Source organism: Aphidius gifuensis, linkage group LG6, assembly GCF_014905175.1.
Source record: "Aphidius gifuensis isolate YNYX2018 linkage group LG6, ASM1490517v1, whole genome shotgun sequence".
NCBI lineage: Eukaryota > Metazoa > Arthropoda > Insecta > Hymenoptera > Braconidae > Aphidius > Aphidius gifuensis.
This window is the reverse complement of record NC_057793.1, coordinates 15245083-15264942: the sequence shown is the minus strand read 5'-3', so window position 1 is coordinate 15264942 and position 19860 is coordinate 15245083. Positions and strand designations below refer to the sequence as shown.

The following is a 19860-nucleotide window of genomic DNA, read 5'->3' as shown; positions in this document are numbered from 1 at the left end:
AAACCAAATAAAATACTTGATAAGTAGTCCGAGAAGGTAACATGCAAAAATGTCACGTTACACAATTTCATACACGATATAAATAAGTTTATCTACATTTATCATATAGAATTGAAACAGAAGAGTTCCGACAAGAAAGTCTGATGGAAAAATGATGGGAATCAAGAAATAAAAGATTAATGAGGTTTTAAGGGTAACATCAATAAAAATTTTTTTTTGGGTCAAATGGCATGATTATGCAAATATAATCAGTCATCAACATTTTATGTAGTGATGCCGCGATGCCGGATTTTTTAAGGGCCATATCGTCTCGTATCGTATCGTCAAGTGGTCATATCGTCTCCATATCGTATCGAAAATCGACCATATCGTATCGTATCGTATTGTCTCCATATCGTATCGTATCGTCATATCGACGATATTGTAAAAAAAAATTCATTTTCGTTGTATTTCTCCGAAATTTTCTTTTTTTTTTTCTTAGCACAGAGCGGCCTATATACGTATTTTATTTTCATTATTTCTACCATGTGGACTTCAGCATCTGGATTTTTTAAAAATGTTTTTAATGATGACCAATATATTTTCAAGGAAATACTAAGGATTCAAAGGGATAGAATTGAGAAATTTTAGTGGAGTCTCAGGGTCAAAGCGTGCAAATTGGTTTTCCGGCTTGAAGGCTCATAAAAATATTTTCAAACTATCTTATCTTTTTTTTCCTTATATTTTTGTATACTGTGGTCGTACACACCCTGCTGTTAACACACAGTTTCTGTTTTTTTTTTTTTTTTTTCTCTTGAAAAATTCTTCTGTCAACAAATGAAACAAAATGTTGCAGATACAGATGATTTTCAGTTGTTGTTGTAACGGTTTTTTCGGAGGTCATTTTTGTGAATAAACTTTTGTGACAATGTCTCAATTATTTTTTCTTTAATTTTTCAACATAAGACATTGAGTTGTTGGACAGTCAAGACCTCTCAGTATCAATTTCCGAATGATCCTAGATTTATATATTTTTTTTAAATAGCTGAAGTGTAATTGTTTTTCGTGATAGTGTTTTTTATAAAAAAAAAAAAAAAAGTGAAAAAAGAAGTGAAAAAAGGACTAATACTGCAAAATAATTTAATCTTGAGGAAAGTAATAAAAAATATTGAAATAATGAAACGACACTTGATTTTACCTGATAATGAAAATTCAATTGAAAAAAACAAAATCGATATGATTCAAAATAATAAACGAAAAAAAGGAGAAGAAGCAGTAAATAAATTAATTGCAGACGAATCGAAATGGAAAGAATATGTGGGAAAAAAACCAAACCAATATTCGAAGTTTTTTGACTTGCAAATAAATGAAATAACAAAAACAAAAAGAGCTCAATGCAAAGAATGCAAAAGTCTAAATTCCGAATGTGGATATGTGCCTATGACTGGCTCTAATACTACAGGATTAAAAAATCACTTAGAAAAAAAACATGCGTCTGTTTATAGAGAACATTTTTTGAAAACGAAGGAATTAACGAAGCAAAAATTAATAAACGAAAGGTGAGTCTTTGTGTATATGAATTTTTACCGTTATACTTCCCTGTCATCTCTGCTTGTTTTTTAACGAATTTCATAGATAATGTGTTAATCTCCATTAATTTCTTAGCTAAATTTTTCAATAAAATTATATATAATAAAAATAAATTCAAAGCCCGCTATTAAATATTATAAAAAAAAAAATTAATTAACTTTCGCAATAATATTGCAATCAATGAAAATGAATTTTCAGCTAGTTATTAAAAATTATAACAAATAAATTATCAAATTGAAAATTAGGAAAATTAAAAAATAAAATTTTATTTCAATCAATTATTTTTTCATTTTAGTTATGATTATTTTTTTTCAAGCACCGAGTTACAATAGAAAAACACTACAAACAGGGAACGTCGTTTCCCTTTTGTGTCAAGTTTCGTAGTCGTAGCCCGTTGCGTAGGAAAAAAATAATCATAACTAAAATAAAAAATATTTAAAATTATTATTTTTTTTTTTTTCAACTATTCATTGATTTGAATATTTGCAATATTTAGTAACGAGCCCTTTAATAAATAATTAATTAAATTTTGCAATAATTTTATAATTAAAGAAAAAAAAATGTCACCTAGATATAAAATATTATAATAAAAAATTATAAATTATCAAATCAAAAATTAGGAGAATTAAAAAATAAAACTTATTTCGATCAATTATTTTTTTATTTTAGTTATGATTATTTTTTTTAAAGCACCGGGCTACACTACAAACGGGGAACGCCGTTTCCCTTTTGTGCCGAGTTTCGTAGTCGTAGCCCGTTGCGTAGGAAAAAAATAATCATAACTAAAATAAAAAATATTTAAAATTATTATTTTTTTTTTTTTTAACTATTCATTGATTCGATGATTTGCAATATTTAGTAACGAGCCCTTTAATAAATAATTAATTAAATTTTTCAATAATTTTATAATTAAAGAAAAAAAAATTTCACCTAGATATTAAATATTATAATAAATAATAATAAATTATCAAATCAAAAATTAGGAGAATTAAAAAATAAAATTTTAGTTCAATCAATTATTTTTTTATTTTAGTTATGATTATTTTTTTTAAACACCACAAACGGGGAACGTCGTCTCCCTTTTGTGCCGAGTTTCGTAGTCGTAGCCCGTTGTATAGGAAAAAAATAATCATAACTAAAATAAAAAAATATAAGAATGCAGTATTAATTTATTTTGGAAATTTTTATTTTTTTTTTTTTTTCATTGCATTTTTATATTTTTTTTAATTATTAATTTGATGATTTCTAATAACAAGCTCTACATTAATTAAAATATTATTAGCAAATCGGCTAAGAAAAAAATGAAGCTAAGAAAAAATTAATTTAAAAATAAATTTAATTGGTTGTTTTTCGATCATTTTTACAGACGCTTACGCAAGAGGGTTTCAAATTGTTATTAGTAAAATTTATAACAATAAAAAACTTGCCTTTTTGGTTTTTTGATGATGATGTTACCCAGGAATTTTTTACTGCTCTTAATCCTCAGTTTCAATATTTAAAAAGGACTGCTTTAACAGACGTAACACAAATTACGTATAATCGCTGCCGTGAAATTGTAATGAACATTTTAAAAAACAATCAATCAAAAATTTCATTTACTGTAGATGGCTGGACGTCAGTTAGAACTAAGTCATACTATGGTATAACAGGTCATTTTATTGATAGTGATTGGAAAATGCAATCTCTCGCAATTGATTTTATTCCAAGCAATGGGGCTCATGCTGGAAAAGACATTGCTGAATTATTTATCACAACTATGATAAATGCCGAATTAGAAAATAAAATCAACGGAATCACACTTGATAATGCTTCGGTCAATGATAAATTTATGAAGGAACTTGAAATAGAAATGAATAAAAGAAATATTAAGTTTAGTTGTGAAAATCAGCATTTCCGTTGCTACTGTCATATATTAAATTTGGCAGTTCAAGACACTATGAAGGCTTTAAAAATTATTGATAAAGATGAAGAAGATGATTTAGATGACTTTGATGATGAAGGAAATTTTATTGAAGAAAAATTTGAACGTAAAATGTCGCAAATAGAAAAATTATATAATGGAGTGAAAATTCCTCCAATTATTAAATTACGAGAATTAAGCAAAAAATTAAAAATGTCTGAGAGACTACGAATGACTTTGGAAACATTTTGCAATGATTTAAAAGAAGATTACAGTAATTTACCACTCGATGTTTCAACAAGATGGAACAGTTCATATGAGTTAATAAAAGTCGGTTTGACAATGAAAAAATCTCTTTTTAAATTTGCTGAAGAAATTAAATCATTTAATTATCTTATTATAACGGAAGAAGAATGGAGATTATTAGAACTGCTGAAAAGATATTTAGTTGGTTTTAATCAATTAACTAAAAAACTTGGTGGCGACCAATACGCTACACTTCCATCAGTCGTTGTTGGTATTAATCTTTTATTTGATCGAATAGAAAAAATATGCAAAGATCTCAAACATAATGAAGACGAGAATGAGACAATTATTAAAGCGTTTGAAGATGGTCAAGCTAAATTAATGAAGCATTATCAAAAATCAAACTGGATATACTGTGCGGTGTTAATTCTAGATCCTAGGCACAAACTTGAAGCATTTGACTGTACAACTTGGGGCAGAGAAATGAAAGACGAATCCTTTAAAATTTTTAAACACATTCTGAAAACAGAATATATTCTAAATATTCATGAAACTGAGGAGCAAGATTTAGATCAATGTCTGGAAATTACTGAAAAACCTAATTTTGATAACAGTGCAGATGCTGATGATTTAATGAGTGGTTTTTACGTAACTAAAAAAAAAAAAAGCCTATTTTGGGAAGATGAACTTAATGACTATTTGAAACAGGATCGTATTGGAGAAGATCAAGATATTTTATAATGGTGGAAATCAAACCAAAATACTTATCCACGGCTTGCAAAAATGGCAAGAGACTTTTTGGCTATTTGTGCATCAAGTGCTCCTGTAGAAAGATTTTTTTCAAAGGCAGGTCTTGTAATAAGAAAACACAGAAACCGCCTAAGTAATGATAATGCAAAAAATTTACTTTGCTTGAATTTTTGGTTTAGTTGTTCATTAGCCGAAAAAGTTCAGCAGAGTTTGGAAAAAAATTATGGTGGAGCACGTGACCCCGAAATTCCACTTTAATATTCAACCATATATATGAATAAAAAGATGTAAAATATATTGCTCATATAGAAATATATATAGTAAATATTAAATGCAAAATAAAAAAAGGTTCAAGTATTTTTCAAGACAAATGTAACATTATTTTTAACATTAAAAAAATCTAAATAAATAAATAAATAAAACGACTTTGATAAAAAAAATTTTTTTGTTCGTTTAGTTGTTTGAATTTATTTTATTTTTTCATTAAAAAATTAATAATTTTTATCAATATTTGTTATTAATATTCTAAAAAAATTAATGTCATATCGTCGATATGGACGATATATCGGATATATCGTCTTGACCATATCGTATCGTATCGAGTTTGACGATACGATATGGAACCCCATATCGTATCGAATATCGTCACCTCCATATCGTATCGTATCGTCATATCGTCATATCGCGGCATCACTAATTTTATGATGAAGTTTATATTTTTTAAAATACAGTCGACTTCACAAGCCATTTGTTATTTTATAATTTCTGGACCTTTTTTAGAACCATCTATATTCCGAATAGAAAATTTTTTTTTATCTTGAAGAGAATCATGTTCGTTGATTTATAGTGATGAAAGACAAATTGGGCTTTAATATTATCTATTTATTTATTAAAATTCATTGTAACCAGTGGCGAGAAGCCATTATTAGGATACAGGTTGAAATTGCGATACGCAATTTAGCGCATAGTCCATAATAATATTACGAAGAATAACAAAATGACAATTTGTGTGTTATTTACAGTTTAATATATGTAAAGTAATTATATTATAACTAGCATATATATTAGAATAAGAATAGAGAGTCTAATAAAAAAAATGATGAGACAGTTGCTAAAGTAACTGTGCTTGCCCTGCAGGTGGAATTTTAATTTCTTTTTTAATATATTGAAATTCGTGACTACAAATTCATTTCAGTTTCCATCGTTACAATGATTATTGTTACAACTAAAATTTATTTAATTTTCATTTATTTTGCTTGTTCCTTCTAATGGGTCAACTGGAAATATTTCTTCGAAATTGCTCCGGATTACTCCGGATTACTCCGGAATTCTCCGGCTTATTCCGAATTGCTCCGGATTTTTCCAGAATTCGCTCACTTCGAAAAATTACGGAATAATCCGGAGCTGTCCGGAGCTGATATTTTCCTATATTTCCTATTTTTTAGGGGGAGGGGATGTCTACTATGGTTTGCGGGGGGGGGGGGGTCCAGAAGAAATAGGAAATTAAAATTCCCTAACAAAAAATATTTCACTCTAAAATTTTATTTTACAATACTTTACTATCATTATTGAAGTACAAATTTCCATTTCATCAATAAAAATACTCCCCAGTGATTCTCTTAAAGATACAAATAAAAACTTCAGGAAATTTTTCTTTATTTTTTGAGGCACCATACAATTGTTTATTAACAATTTTTTATTTTTCTTACATTATTATTTCAGGCCAAATATTAATTTTATCAGTACAAATAACCATGTGTGTTTTTCTTCAAGATAAAAGAAAAAGTATCTAAAAATTATTATTTTCCAAAGCGACGTGCAATTGATAAATAATAATTTTTGGAAAAAAATTTTCTTTTATGTTACAATTTTATTAATGTTACAATCAGTTCAAGTAGAATAATCAGTTAAGTCAATATATAATTTTTACATGTAAAACTATATAGAAACGATATTTCTTAATTCATATACGTTACTGATGATTCACTGATCTATCGATGAATTCCAAGATGTACATTGATGGAGTTCACGTACCGTCCGTTACCAGCTATGACCCCCTTTCTACTTTTTTTCATTTCACTTTTAAGCTCTTACTCATGCCTGAAGATGTTTACACCTAAAAAAAATTTTCGAAATATTTAATACAACAATGTTGTGGATATATTTTTTCCGTCACTTGTTCAACAAAGTTCCAATTGTTATTTAGTTTTTTATAAATTCGTAACAAAATAGCTGAGCATTTCGATGCCTGGATAGCCGGCGTTACATTCTAGGTCCGGACTAGGCTGGCCGGATCTGGTTAGAGTAAGGGAACCTTAGTCAATCCAGATGTCAAAATTCAAGTGCGGTAGAGATCCGAATTTTCATTAAAAAAAAATATATATATATGCTTTTTTTAATTATTTTTTTAACAATCATTATTAACGATATTTCTATCTTAGAAAATGCACCCTAAACTGAACTAAAATTCTGGAGTTTACGGGGATCAATTGGGGCTTTTCCGTTTAAAGTCGGCGACACTATCCTATCGACAACGGTGGTGTACATGGAATCGATCAAATCAAAAGTCCTTTACAAGCGTAGAAAGTTATTCAAAAAATACAATAGAAAAACTTGATATGATTAATATTATATATAGGCAACAATGTATTTAATATTATCAAAAAATAAAATGACAATCTGGACTTAATTTTTTTTTTTTTTTTTTTCCAAACACTTCTAAGGTGGATCCGTTTCAAATCGTAGAAACCGGATCCGGCTCACCTTAGTCAAGCCTGACCAAATCCGGAGGTTAACTTTGAAAAAAAATTGAACCTTAATTAAAGTCCGGCATTTACGATCCGATTTAGATCAGGATAGAGTAAAGAAAACTGGATCCAGTTTACCTTAGCAATACTGGATGCGATTCTGATCTGGAAAAAGTAAAAGAAACCGGATCCGGCTTACCTTAGCCAAACCTGACTGGACTCGGAGATACCTTTGGAAAAAAATAGAGTCCGATTGAAGTCCGGCATCTCGAATTCCATTCAGATCCGAAAAGAGTCAGGAAACCTGAATCCGGCTTACATTAGCCAAACCTGACTAAACCCGCATGTTGACTTTTAAAAAAATCACTCTTCGATTCAATTCTGGCAATCCGGATCCGATTCAGATCAGGAAAGGGTAAGAGAAGCCGGATCCGCTCAGCCTTAGCCATAACGGATCCGAAAAAGGTCAAAAAACCCGGATCTGGATTACCTTAGTCATACTGGATCTGATTCGGAATAGGATCCGGCTGATACTTTAACCTGATTTAAATTCATAACTAAACTGGATCCAAATTTATACTCGAATCAAATCCAGATTTTTAAATTAGGTGGAAAATGGCTTTTGATCGAATATTTTTTTTTTTTTTTGATTTTAACTGCAAATTACGGCGAGATAAAAATTTTAAAAACAACCGAACGACAGAATAAAAAAAAAATTGATAAATGTTGTATTGTTTATCTTCGATACAATTATATACTACAGTTGTAGTAAATTGAGTTTTCGTTTCTGAGCTTCCAACACAGTGAATATTTTGTTGAGCTGGCACAGTAAATTTTATAGTGCAATTAAACAGGTTATTTCTCCGACAAGGCTATCCATCCAACTAAGCACTTAAAAATCTTAAAAAACTTGAAAATCTAGGGATTTGTGGTGTGGAAAAATAATGTGTAAATTAGATTGAGGTGTTTTAAGTTTTTTAAGTGTTTCAAGTTTTTTAAGTTTTTTAGATTTTTTAAGCCTTTATATGAAGAAATTTATATTAATAACATTTTGAGTTATAATTAAAGCTAAGTAAAAAATCTAGCTAAAAAAAAAATCTTGCTAAGGAAAAGATGTAGCTGAGGGGAAAATTGAGCTGATTAAATTATGTGTTTGGCTATAATTAGAAATTACTTAGCTACATTTTTAATTTAGCTAGATATTGTACTTAGTCTCAATTATAGCCAAACATACAATATCTACATAATTTTACCAGCTTAATCTTTGCCTTATGTACATCTTTTACTTAGCTATATTTTTTACTTAGCTATATCTTTATCACTTAGTCTCAATTATAGCAAAAAAAAACAATATCTATCTATGTTTAACAGCTAAATTTTTCACTTAGCCACTCAATTTTCAGAATTTATTTTTTTTCAATAAAAAAATTGAAAAACTAAAAATCTAATTCATATAAAACTTTTTCATATCAAGGCTTAAAAAGCTTAAAAAACTTAAAAAACGTAAATCTAATTTACACCATATTTTTCCACACCACAAATCCCCAGATTTTTAAGTTTTTTAAGTTTTTTAAGTGCTCAGTTGGCTGAATAGCCTTGTTGTTATTTCTCCTTTTTTTTATGTAAGATCGAATGTGATTTAAAAGTTTCAGGAATTTTTAGCAGGGGTCTCGAATGCGCCCACGCAAACAGTCATCCAATAAAAAGAGAAATTTAATTATTTGAAGAGTTGTATTCGTCAATCTACTGAAGTAAGAAGTGGTCTTAGTTTAAGCAAAACCTATTTATTCCTAAAACAATCCAGATTGAATTGTGAACCTAGTAATAATAAGCTATACATCATCATACTTTGAGTGTTCAGGGAAAAAACGATTAATTAATGTAATGCAACGTGTCAAGAAAACTTTGAGTACTACTTTAAAAAGCAATCAATATTTGTTCGCAATACTAAATAAGTGTAAGCTTGTTGGCTGAGTAATATTTTATGTAATAAAATCTACGTATTATAACTGGTTTCCAGTGTTTAATAAATTTATTTTGAAAATAAATGAGAGGAAAATAAAAATTTTATTCAAAATCTCTTATTGTTTCTGAATCTAGACAAAATTTAGACTGGTAAATTTTTACCTTCAATAAAAAATGACAAAAAAATAGCCTTACGTTCATTTGTCGTATAAACATTTGTAACATAACAAAATAATAACCATTAGAAACTGTGATACTATTTGCGAAAAAAAAGACTCAAAATGGTCATTCTCCTGTTGCACGACAAAAAAGTTGTGACTGTCATTTTTCTCATCGTTAATCTGCACATATTTAAAAATCGAAGTAAGCAATAATAGTAATCATAACATTGTGTTTTTTTTGTAAAAAGGTGGGAATGGTGGTACCTTATAAGTCGTTTGGTGTACGTGAGTACACCAAAGCTGTAACAACAGCGATTAATGGACTCCAAAGAAGTACCAGAGGGCCAAGACTAGAGCTATTTCAACATTATGATATTCATGTACTTATAACTATGAAAGAGCTGACGCCAAGTCCTACCGGTAAGTTTAAAACTCATCGGATACGAACAAGAAATATCGTTTCAAATGAAACTATTTAATGATTATCGACAACTTTCATCATTTACTTACATAATTTGCTCTCAAAAATATAGATTGAAAATATCTCCTTCGATATCATGAGACCCACGGTATCATGAGTCTAACCTTATGTTATTCTATCAATGCTGATGCTTTAGAGCCTTTTATCATATCATCATTAATCAATCATCATGCTATTATGAATAAAACTGGATGGAATCGTTGTTGTAGAACAGCAAAAGAATAAAAATCGAATAAAATTACATCCTAGCAGCTTGTCAGTAGAGTAGTAGGAAAATTAGCGGGTGGCGTAAAGTTAAATGGTATACGAACCACAAAAAACCAGTTTTGGAAGCCATTTTTTAACCTGCTTTGGTCTCCTCTGGGCCGCTTGCGTCCGTTTCCCCCTCAAGCACCAACAAACTCCGTGAGCCCATATGCGACAAGGCTACCTGACGAAAAAAATAACGACAAAAAAACAACAATAAAATTACAACATCCAAAATAAATAACGACAAAATTACAAAATCCAAAATAAATAACGACAAAATTAAAAAATCCGAAATAAATGACGACGAAACTACAAAATACAAAAAAAACAAATTCATATATCAACATTCTTTAGACTTTATTTATATTTACATAATTTATTAATTCCAATTATCAATGTAAAACGATAAGTTACATGTAAATCGTCACGATGTTCAATCAATTGAGGGTTATTTAAAACTCTTGTTCGTTGAACTGAACGTATTAAACTATTAATTTTTTGCAACCTGGTAGCAACAACAGATTCAACAAATCCAACAACAACGTTCATTGTTCTTTCGTTTGAACGACGAGCTCTTTTTTTAATAATATTCTTGACTTTTTTAACCTCAACTTTTAATGAATCACGTGCATGTTCATGTATGTCATCAATATTCATAATGTCACCTAGATAAAATAAAATAAGAAATTATATCATCTACAAATTTATAATGATTGCTTTAGCTAAATATATTCGACTTATTTGTTTTTTTTTATATAAAATGAACCACATGTAATACTCCACATTATTTCTTTTTCTAATAAATAATTAAGTCAAGGCTACTGACTGTAAACTATATATACTATAGTATACATCAAAACAATAGAAGAACTTCTCGATATCGATAAATTAAGATTTAATATGCCATAAAAACGCATAATTGATCTCAGGTAGAAATTAGACTCGGGGATCGAGGCTTTACGTTCGGATCGACGCCGGGAGAGAGCTCTATTCGATGTCGGGCTGTTACGCTATTCGACGTCGAAACGAGACAAAAACAAGGCTCAAAAAAAAAAAAAGTTGAGAAAAAACTCAAAAATGTTACTATTCAATTGTTTTATAGAGTTTTATTGTAAATTATAGATAAACGAATAATTATTATTAATAAAACAACATAATTAATAAATTTTAAGATATTTTTCTATTCAGTCTCGGTATAACCGGTTTTTAGCCTCGATTCGACGTCGAAACGAGACAAAAACAAGGCTCAAAAAAAAAAAAGTTGAAAAAAAACTCAAAAATGTTACTATTTAATTGTTTTATATAGTTTTATTGTAAATTACAGATAAACGAATAATTCTTATTTATAAAACAACATAATTAATGAATTTTAAGGTATTTTTCTATTCAGTTTCGGTATAACCGGTTTATAGCCTCGATTCGACGTCGAAACGAGACTAAAACAAGGCTAAAGGTGGAGCCACAAACATGCACTAATTCATACTGCGCGTCTTATGTTCGTTAATTTTCAACTTATTTATAACATCGATTTCATTTAGTAATGAATTCAAATACCAAGGCAAAGCAATACTTAGAAGAATAAAGTTGCTTGTCCTGTAATTCAATTGGCTACATGAATTTCTTAGCTACATCTTTTCTTAAGCTACTGCTTTTTGAAGTGAAACTTCTTTACGGAGGGTAGCAAAAAAATTCTAGGCCCTGCTAGCGTTACGCGCTCGCGTATACTCTGGCGTTTATTCTGGCGTTTACTCTGGCGTTTATTCTCGCGTTTACTCTCTCGTATACTTTCTACTATACTCTCTGCTATACCGGCAAGCATTATACATGCACTATATATAGCGTATAAACTTGGAGCGTCAGTGAGCGTCAGCTTCTATGTGTGTATGCGTGTGCGACTTTTTGTTTATTTATTTATTTAAATATTATTAAACAGTTCAACTGAGTTTAATACTTAAATAATTGATTTTTAAAAAAAATTCATTTGAACGTATCAAGCAATAGTTATCTCGCGGGTTTAAAGAATCATTATTATAATAACAATAAAATTATTATAAATATATATAAATGATAATTATAACAACAATAATTTTGATAATATTACCAATTATTCACAATAGTATTAATATCAATAATAATATCTATAATAATAATATTTTGAATATCAATACTAATAATTATCAATATTTATATATGAATGTTATTGTCAATATTATTATTCATATTATTAATATCACTGATATTATTATAAATCGATAATATTATTGTTATTATTACTAATATTATATTGATATTATTATTATCGATGATATTTTTGAAATTATTATTTTATTTATACTATGGTTATATATGAATAATATTGTTATAAATAATAATAACTCCAATAATATTATGATTAACAATAATATCAATATAATATTAGTAATAATATCGATAGTATCAATTATATCGTCGCATTAAAGAATGAAGGGCGTAAGTGCCAAAAACGTCAATTTTAAAGGAAAAAGGGCGTAAGTGCAAATTTATAAATTTTCGGGTTTTTCATCTAATTTTAATACTTAAAAAAAAGCGAGAATGGGCGTAACAACCTTTGATAAAGGATAAAGAGCGTACGTCCAAGGATTTACGCCTTTCTTCCCGTTATCAAGTAATTTTCGATAAAAGATGAAGGGCATACTTTCAATTTTATTTGAAATTCATTTAATGGCAGGATTTTTTAAATTATTGATTGTTTACTGATAATTATACATAATTTATTATCAATAAGAAAAACATAAAAATAATTACAAATCTTCATCTTTTATTAAAAATGATTTTGAGAATGGAAGAAAGGCGTAAGTCCCTGAACATACGCACTTTTTTTTTTTCTTTAAGCCTTAAAATTGGATGCAAAGCCCGAAAATTTATAAATTCGCACTCACGCCCTTTTTCTTTTAGAAAAAAAAAATTCCTAAAAATGGCACTTACGCCCTTTTTCCATTAATGTGACGATATAAATAATAAAATTTATAATAATAATATTCGAAATATAAATACTAATAATTATTATTAACTAATAATATTTATATTTGAATATTATTGTCAGTATTAATATTATTATTATTATTATTAATATTCAGCGTGACATTACTCTGAAAGAAGTTTCACTTCCCCCGCGCGTACTCGCAACACGCTAATTTTTTTTGGTCAAGCTTTTTTTTCAAAGTCAATTACATGTAATATATTTATGTAAAAAAAAATAATGTCCAAGGAAAAGCAGTAGCTAAAGAAAAGATGTAGCTCAGAAAAAGATGTAGCTAAGAAAAAGATGTAGCCAGAAAAATTATGCGGTAAGCAACATTTATTTTTGAGCTACATCTTTTTTCCAGCTGCTGCTTTTTTTTGGACATTTCATTAGTAAGAGGGTTATAAGAGTTCTGGACCACGGAAAACCGCGAGATTGTGGGTGGGATGGGTGGGTGGTATTTAAATAAATTTGGGGTAGAAAGTAAGAGAAGAGAATGAGAGAGGGGAATAAGAGAGGGGAATATGAGTGGGGAGTCTTTTCGAATTTCGGCCATTTTTATTTATTTTTTTTTTTTAAATTTGTGAGAAAAAAAAAAAGTGTTTCGAAGGAGATTTGAACTCACGGACTTCCGATTTAAAATCGAGCGCGCTATCCCCAAGACCACGGCTCAATCTTATTGGATGTTGGAAGTAGAAGGTGAGTGATACTGGAAAATTCGAAAATTTGTTGAAAAGAAGAATTGTTTATTTATTTATTTAACAATTAAATAGTTGATAAAATTTTTTTCAAAATATATAATGTAATTTTTCATAAACTTTTAAACATATGGTTTCAATGCAAATTGTTTAATTATGAAAAATGTTTATATTATTTTTATTTTTTCTCATGCGTATTGCTTTCATGCGAAAATTAATATCAATTCCCACCGCAAGGTTTGCTGATTTGTGAAATAGTTTTTTCATTTTCATTTTCATTTTCATTTTTATTTTTTCTTTTCGTTTTTATCGTTTCGTGAGTGAAGTTGCAAATTGAAAAGAATATTAATAATGGAGTTAAATTTTAGAAAAGAAACGAGTGCCTGCGAAAGGGAAAAAGAGCGAGAATGGTTGTACGCTCAACCATTATATTTGGCGAAACAATTATTGTTGAGAAAGGTTTGCTTTTCAATTTTAACTAAGTGATTATTGTTTAAAAAAATGATATATTTGAATAATGATAAAAATTGTTCCCAGATTCATTTAGAGACAAGAAAAGTTTATGCTGAGTTTCTTAAACTTGAAAAGGACAACCGAGTGCATGATTGGACTTGGCAACACCAACGAGAATACTACATGCATTTTGTAATAAAAAAATTTTAATAATTAATAATAATAAAGTGCTTTCTGTAAATATTTAATTATTTATTTATTTCTAGTATAACACAAAAAATTCTTCGATACGTGAAGATATAAAGTTGTTAGAAATATTGGAAGAAACTGAGAGAAGTAAAAATTTTTTGTGTTTTTTACATTTTTTTAAAATTTTTTTATTCATAAATAAAAGATTTTTTTTTTTCTTTTTTTGTTATAGAAATTGCTTGGTGTCAATATGAGGCAAAATTAACACCAATCACTAGGGATGGAACTTTTAGGGACCTGCAAGCTCTCTACCCAGAAGAAGTTGAAGAATATGAATGGGGTCCAACTATGTGTAATGCCAACACAACCCTTAATCAGTTTGAAAGATTTCTCGATAATCATAAATAAATGTATATATATATAAATGTACATGGTTTAAATAAATAAAAAAAAAAAAATGACAATAATAAAACAAAAAAAAAAATCTCATTTCTATCTTTAATTCCCTAACCTCCAGAAACTATGAATAATTCAATAAATAAATACATAAATAAATAACCGAACAAATATATGAATAAATAATAAAAAATCTAAATCAATGAGTCAACAACTACAAAACCAATGACTTGAACAATAAACAAATGAAAAACAAAAAAAAAATATACAAAGATCGTGTAACATAATTGAAAAAAAAAAAAATGGAAAAATAAATTAAATTCTAAAAAAAAATGGTAAAAAAGAAAAAAAAACACAATTACATATATATTTTTACGATTATTTTTTTTTATTTAAAAAATCTTATTATTATTATTATTATTATTATTATTATTATTATTATTATTACAATAAAAAAAAAGTGAAAATCAAATGAATTTGCCCCCCTGCTCCATCCTATGGTCCCTCACCATCGGAATCATGGATGGGGTCATCCAGAGGGCATGGAATATCCGGCAAGACCCTCGCAGCACCAGTCTCTCTTTTCAACATCCCTGAAACAAAATAAATCAAAGAAAAAAACAAGATTAAAAAATGTAATAATTAAAAAAATGTTATATGAAAAAAAAAAAAAAAAGGAAAAAAAAATTACTTACGATCAATCACTCTAGTGGTATCCCTGATGTCCATGTCCAACCGATCGCTGATTATTCGGAGCTTTATAAGCTGTAAACAAGAAAAAACAAAACAAAAAAATTAGAATAAGTATAAACAATTGGATATTATGGGAAAAGTATTGGAAAATAAAAAAAATAAATAAAAAAATAAAAAATGTAACTTACTTCTGCGCTGATCTGCAGTCTCCTTCCAAGTGATCTGTCCAGCCCTATATCGAGATTTCTCTTCAGCAGCTCGGTCTTTTTATTTCGTCTTCTACTAATTTTCCTCTCCACCGAATTCCTCTGAAAAATAAAAAACAAATCAAAAATTATAGATGAACAGATGGAATTAGAGAATAAGAATAAACACGTGTACTAATTAAAGAATAACAAGAGTAATGAGATGCTACTATTTTATAATATGAAAAATGAAAAGAAAAATAATCGTAGAATAAACTAATGGAATAATGAATTAATTAATTAATGGGAAAAATAAATAAATGATGAAGTTTTTTTTTTTATTATATAAAAAGGTAAGTTTAAATTTTTAGTTTTTATATCAATAATTTTCATGATTTTAGTTTAAATATTATTTTGCAAAAAATCTTGTTTACATTTTTAAGAAATTATTTTATTATATTTTTATCTTTTTTGTTTTTTTATTTTACAGATAAATTTTTTGTTAAATAATATTAAAAATGGAGCAACTCCCAGACCAGATTCACCTGAAAAATAAATTCTCTCAAGCATATGCTCAGCTTAAAGAAAATCCGAATGCTTTGGGAATTGTAAAGAACATTTGCGAAATTCAAGATTATATAAAACGTTACAATAGATCATTAGGTGGCCTCACAGGATCTAGAAAGGAAAAGACTGGTGCAACAGTTGCATTGTTGACTACTTGGAAATGTAAATTAGAGCATTTGCAGAAAAAAGGCGGTATGGTTGAAGAGTCTACAATACACCAAAACCATGCTGATGCTATTGATGCAAGAATCCGATGGAGTGACTTAGAAAGTGCTTTTAAAAACCGAATGCGAACTGGAATGATTATTAATATATTACATAAAAATTTAGATTTATTTCTCGAAGATGCAAAAGTGATGTTGATTGATCGTTTAGAGAATGAATTGAGCAAAAAGAGCGCGATTAAACTTAATACAATTTTGACTTGTAATTTTCGAATTGTTAAACAAGAAGAAATAGAAATTGAGACAAAATATTTTAGTGATGGATGTATGGAAATATTGCAATCATCAAATCTTGATGATATTTTATCAAATAACTTTGAGATACTTAAAGCTGATCTAGAAGAGAAAAAAATGCGTGGTTCAGGTTGCATGAAATTCTACATTTAGAAATAAATATAAACGACTATGTACCTTTACGTGGTGGTTCATCAACTTTTATTGAAATGCCTGATTGGATTATAAAAACAAAATCAGTTGTAAACGTTAAAAATTATAAAGATAATTATTGCTTCATTTGGAGTGTGTTAGCTGCCATGCACAAGGTTCCACATCCAAACAGAGTTACCTCATATGAGAGATACAAGAATCATTTTAATCTAGATGGAATAACATTTCCAATAAGTTGGTGTAAAATACAACAATTCGAAAAAAATAACAATTTAAAAATAAATGTATATGGTATTGATAACACTGATAATTTAGATGATGAATCTAATGATGAAGAAGGTGATGGCGTTGATGATTCAAATGGTACAAATAAGAAAAAAAAAAGAGACGTCAAGAAAGGATTGTTCCATATTATTTGGGTAATAATGATGCATCAAATCATCCAACAATTCATCTTTTAATTATTGAAAAGCCTGAGAAAATAGTTGATGGATTCCAAGATGAATCAGCAGATGAAGATGATGATGAAGAAGAAGAAGAAGATGATGAAGATTATGATGAATATGATTTTAATAATATTACAAATAAAAGAAAACTTGGTGAATTCTCAAACCATCACTTTGCTTACATTAAAAATTTATCTAGGTTAATTAGTGCACAAGTTTCAGCATATAATGGTAAAAAATTTATATGTGATCGTTGTTTATCATATTTCCATTCTCAAAAATCAATTGATTCTCACAATCCTGCATGTAGAGAAAAAAACCAATATGCAATGGAGATGCCAACAGAAAAAAACAATATTTTAAAGTTTAAAAAATTACAAATACCAGCTTCGAGTTCCTTATGTAGTATATGCTGACCTGGAAAGTATATTAGAAAAAGTGACAGATAATTCTAATAATTCATTGAAAAAAACAATTAAACAAAAACATATTCCAAACAGTGTAGCATATTATGTTAAATGTTCTTACGATAATACGCTCTCTAAATTTAAATTAAAAAGAGACGAAAATTGCATTGAATGGTTTATTAAAGAACTCGAAGAGCTCTCACACAATGTTGATAATATACTGGAAAATATCAAACCGGTGAATCTTACTTTTGATGAAGAATTGCAATTTTTTAATGCAACAAAGTGTCATATATGTAAAAAATTGTTCACAGCGGAAAACATTAAGGCACGTGATCACTATCATCTCAGCGGGGTGTATCGGGGGCCGGCCCATGTTGCGTATGTATAATTACTTTAATTAATTTTTTAAATTTTCAAATTTTTTAATTTTTCTCCGATTTTTTCCGTTTTTTTTTTATTTTTTAAATTATTTATTTTAAAATAAAAATTTATTATTTCAGATGCAACCTTAATTATCAGACATCTTGCATAATAGCTGTGGTGTTTCATGGTCTCAGTAATTATGATAGCCATTTCATAATTAAAGCATTGAAAAAACAATTTCCAGGTGATATTGATCTTTTGGCTTTAAATAAGGAAAGTTACATAAGCTTCACTAAACGTGTTAAAGGTACTAGGATTAAATTACGTTTTATAGACTCTTATAAATTCATGGCTAGCTCAATAAGTACACTGGCAAATGAATTAGAGGATAATGATAAAAGTATAAGTCGTAGCTATTGTGAAAATTTGGAAGAATTTAAATTAATAACAAAAAAAGGTATATTTCCATACGATTATATTGATTGTTGGGAAAAATTTGATGAAGAACAATTGCCCTCAAGACATGATTTTTATTCTCAACTTAATGAAGAGCATGTAAGTGATGATGATTATGCTCATGCTTGCAATGTATGGAGAGTATTTAAATTAAAAAATCTGGGAGAATACTCAGATTTATATCTCCGTACAGATGTTCTTCTTTTAGCTGATATATTTGAAAATTTTAGATATTTTTGTTTGAAAACCTATGATTTAGATCCAGCTCATTATTACACTCTCCCAGGGTTGAGTTTTAACGCAATGTTAAAATATACAGAGATTGAGTTGGAATTATTAATAGATGCTGATAAATTATTGTTTATTGAGGGGGGTATTAGAGGTGGCTTATCACAATGTTCACATCGCCATGTCATTGCAAACAATAAGTATATGAAAGAATACAATCTAAATATTAGAGATTCATATTTAATGTACTTTGATGTTAACAATTTATATGGTTATGCAATGGCGTCTACACTTCCAGTAGGTAATTTTCAGTGGGTTGAGAACTTTGATATAAATTCATTACAATCTATCGGAGATGATGCTGAATGGGGTTATATTTTGGAAACAGATCTGGATTATCCAGTAGAGCTTCATGATGAACATAGGGATTTACCTTCGGCACCAGAACGACAAATACCTCCTTTATCTACAAGTAAATGCCCAAAATTATTAGCAACTCTTTATCCTAAAGAAAAGTATGTGATTCATTATAGAACACCCTTCAATTGGGTTCTGTTGATAGTCTTCAAGTTTATATGTTACTGGAGATGTGTTATTTATTTTTATAATTTTAAATATTTCAGTTGTCCAATTGGGTTTATAATTTTTCTCAAAGACATGTTTATATTTACTTATTCTAACATGATCATTTAATTTAAATTTATTTTTCTGATAATATTGATTTAAATTTTTAAATACAGTATGCTTTAAAATTTTTATATTGTCACCAACAACTTTTGCTGGTGCCATTTTGATTGTACGATGTTTTGTATTATTATATTGTTCAATTAATTTTGGTGATATTTCAACCCATTTATAAGTACTTTGTAAACTGAATTCAAAGTACAATTTACTTTTAATTGTTCTATTTAATCTTTCAACTATTGATGCTTTCATATGGGTGAAAGTTGAATACATATGAACATTGTATTTTTTTAGCATCGCTTGAAAAATGGAATTATAAAATTCTGTTCCTTGATCCACATGTAGGTTTTTACAAACTCGTCCTTTTTTAAATATTGATTCCATTGCAGCTGATACTTCTTTTCCGGTCTTG

General features: G+C 28.3%; 2 protein-coding genes across 10 annotated transcripts in view; both read left to right on the top strand.

The window, feature by feature from the left end:
* Nucleotides 1-19860, top strand: part of LOC122859542 (glutamate receptor ionotropic, NMDA 2B) — a 414324-nt gene that overhangs the window by 39475 nt on the left and 354989 nt on the right. For 8 of the 9 annotated variants that reach the window (XR_006374357.1, XM_044163202.1, XM_044163197.1 and 5 more), the window contains exon 3: nucleotides 9587-9758. Coding sequence is in view for 7 of the 9 variants with exons in the window: in XM_044163202.1 (XP_044019137.1) it covers nucleotides 9587-9758 (172 nt within the window). In the remaining 2 variants the exon portion in view is untranslated. Of the gene's footprint in view, nucleotides 1-9586; nucleotides 9759-19860 lie in introns of those variants that run through there. The other variant, XM_044163204.1, reaches the window with a different exon arrangement.
* Nucleotides 13881-14964, top strand: LOC122859567. The gene is made up of 3 exons (XM_044163239.1): nucleotides 13881-14412; nucleotides 14487-14556; nucleotides 14642-14964. Exons 1-3 carry the CDS (start codon nucleotides 14269-14271, stop codon nucleotides 14815-14817), a joined length of 390 nt encoding a protein of 129 aa, XP_044019174.1. The 5' UTR covers nucleotides 13881-14268; the 3' UTR covers nucleotides 14818-14964.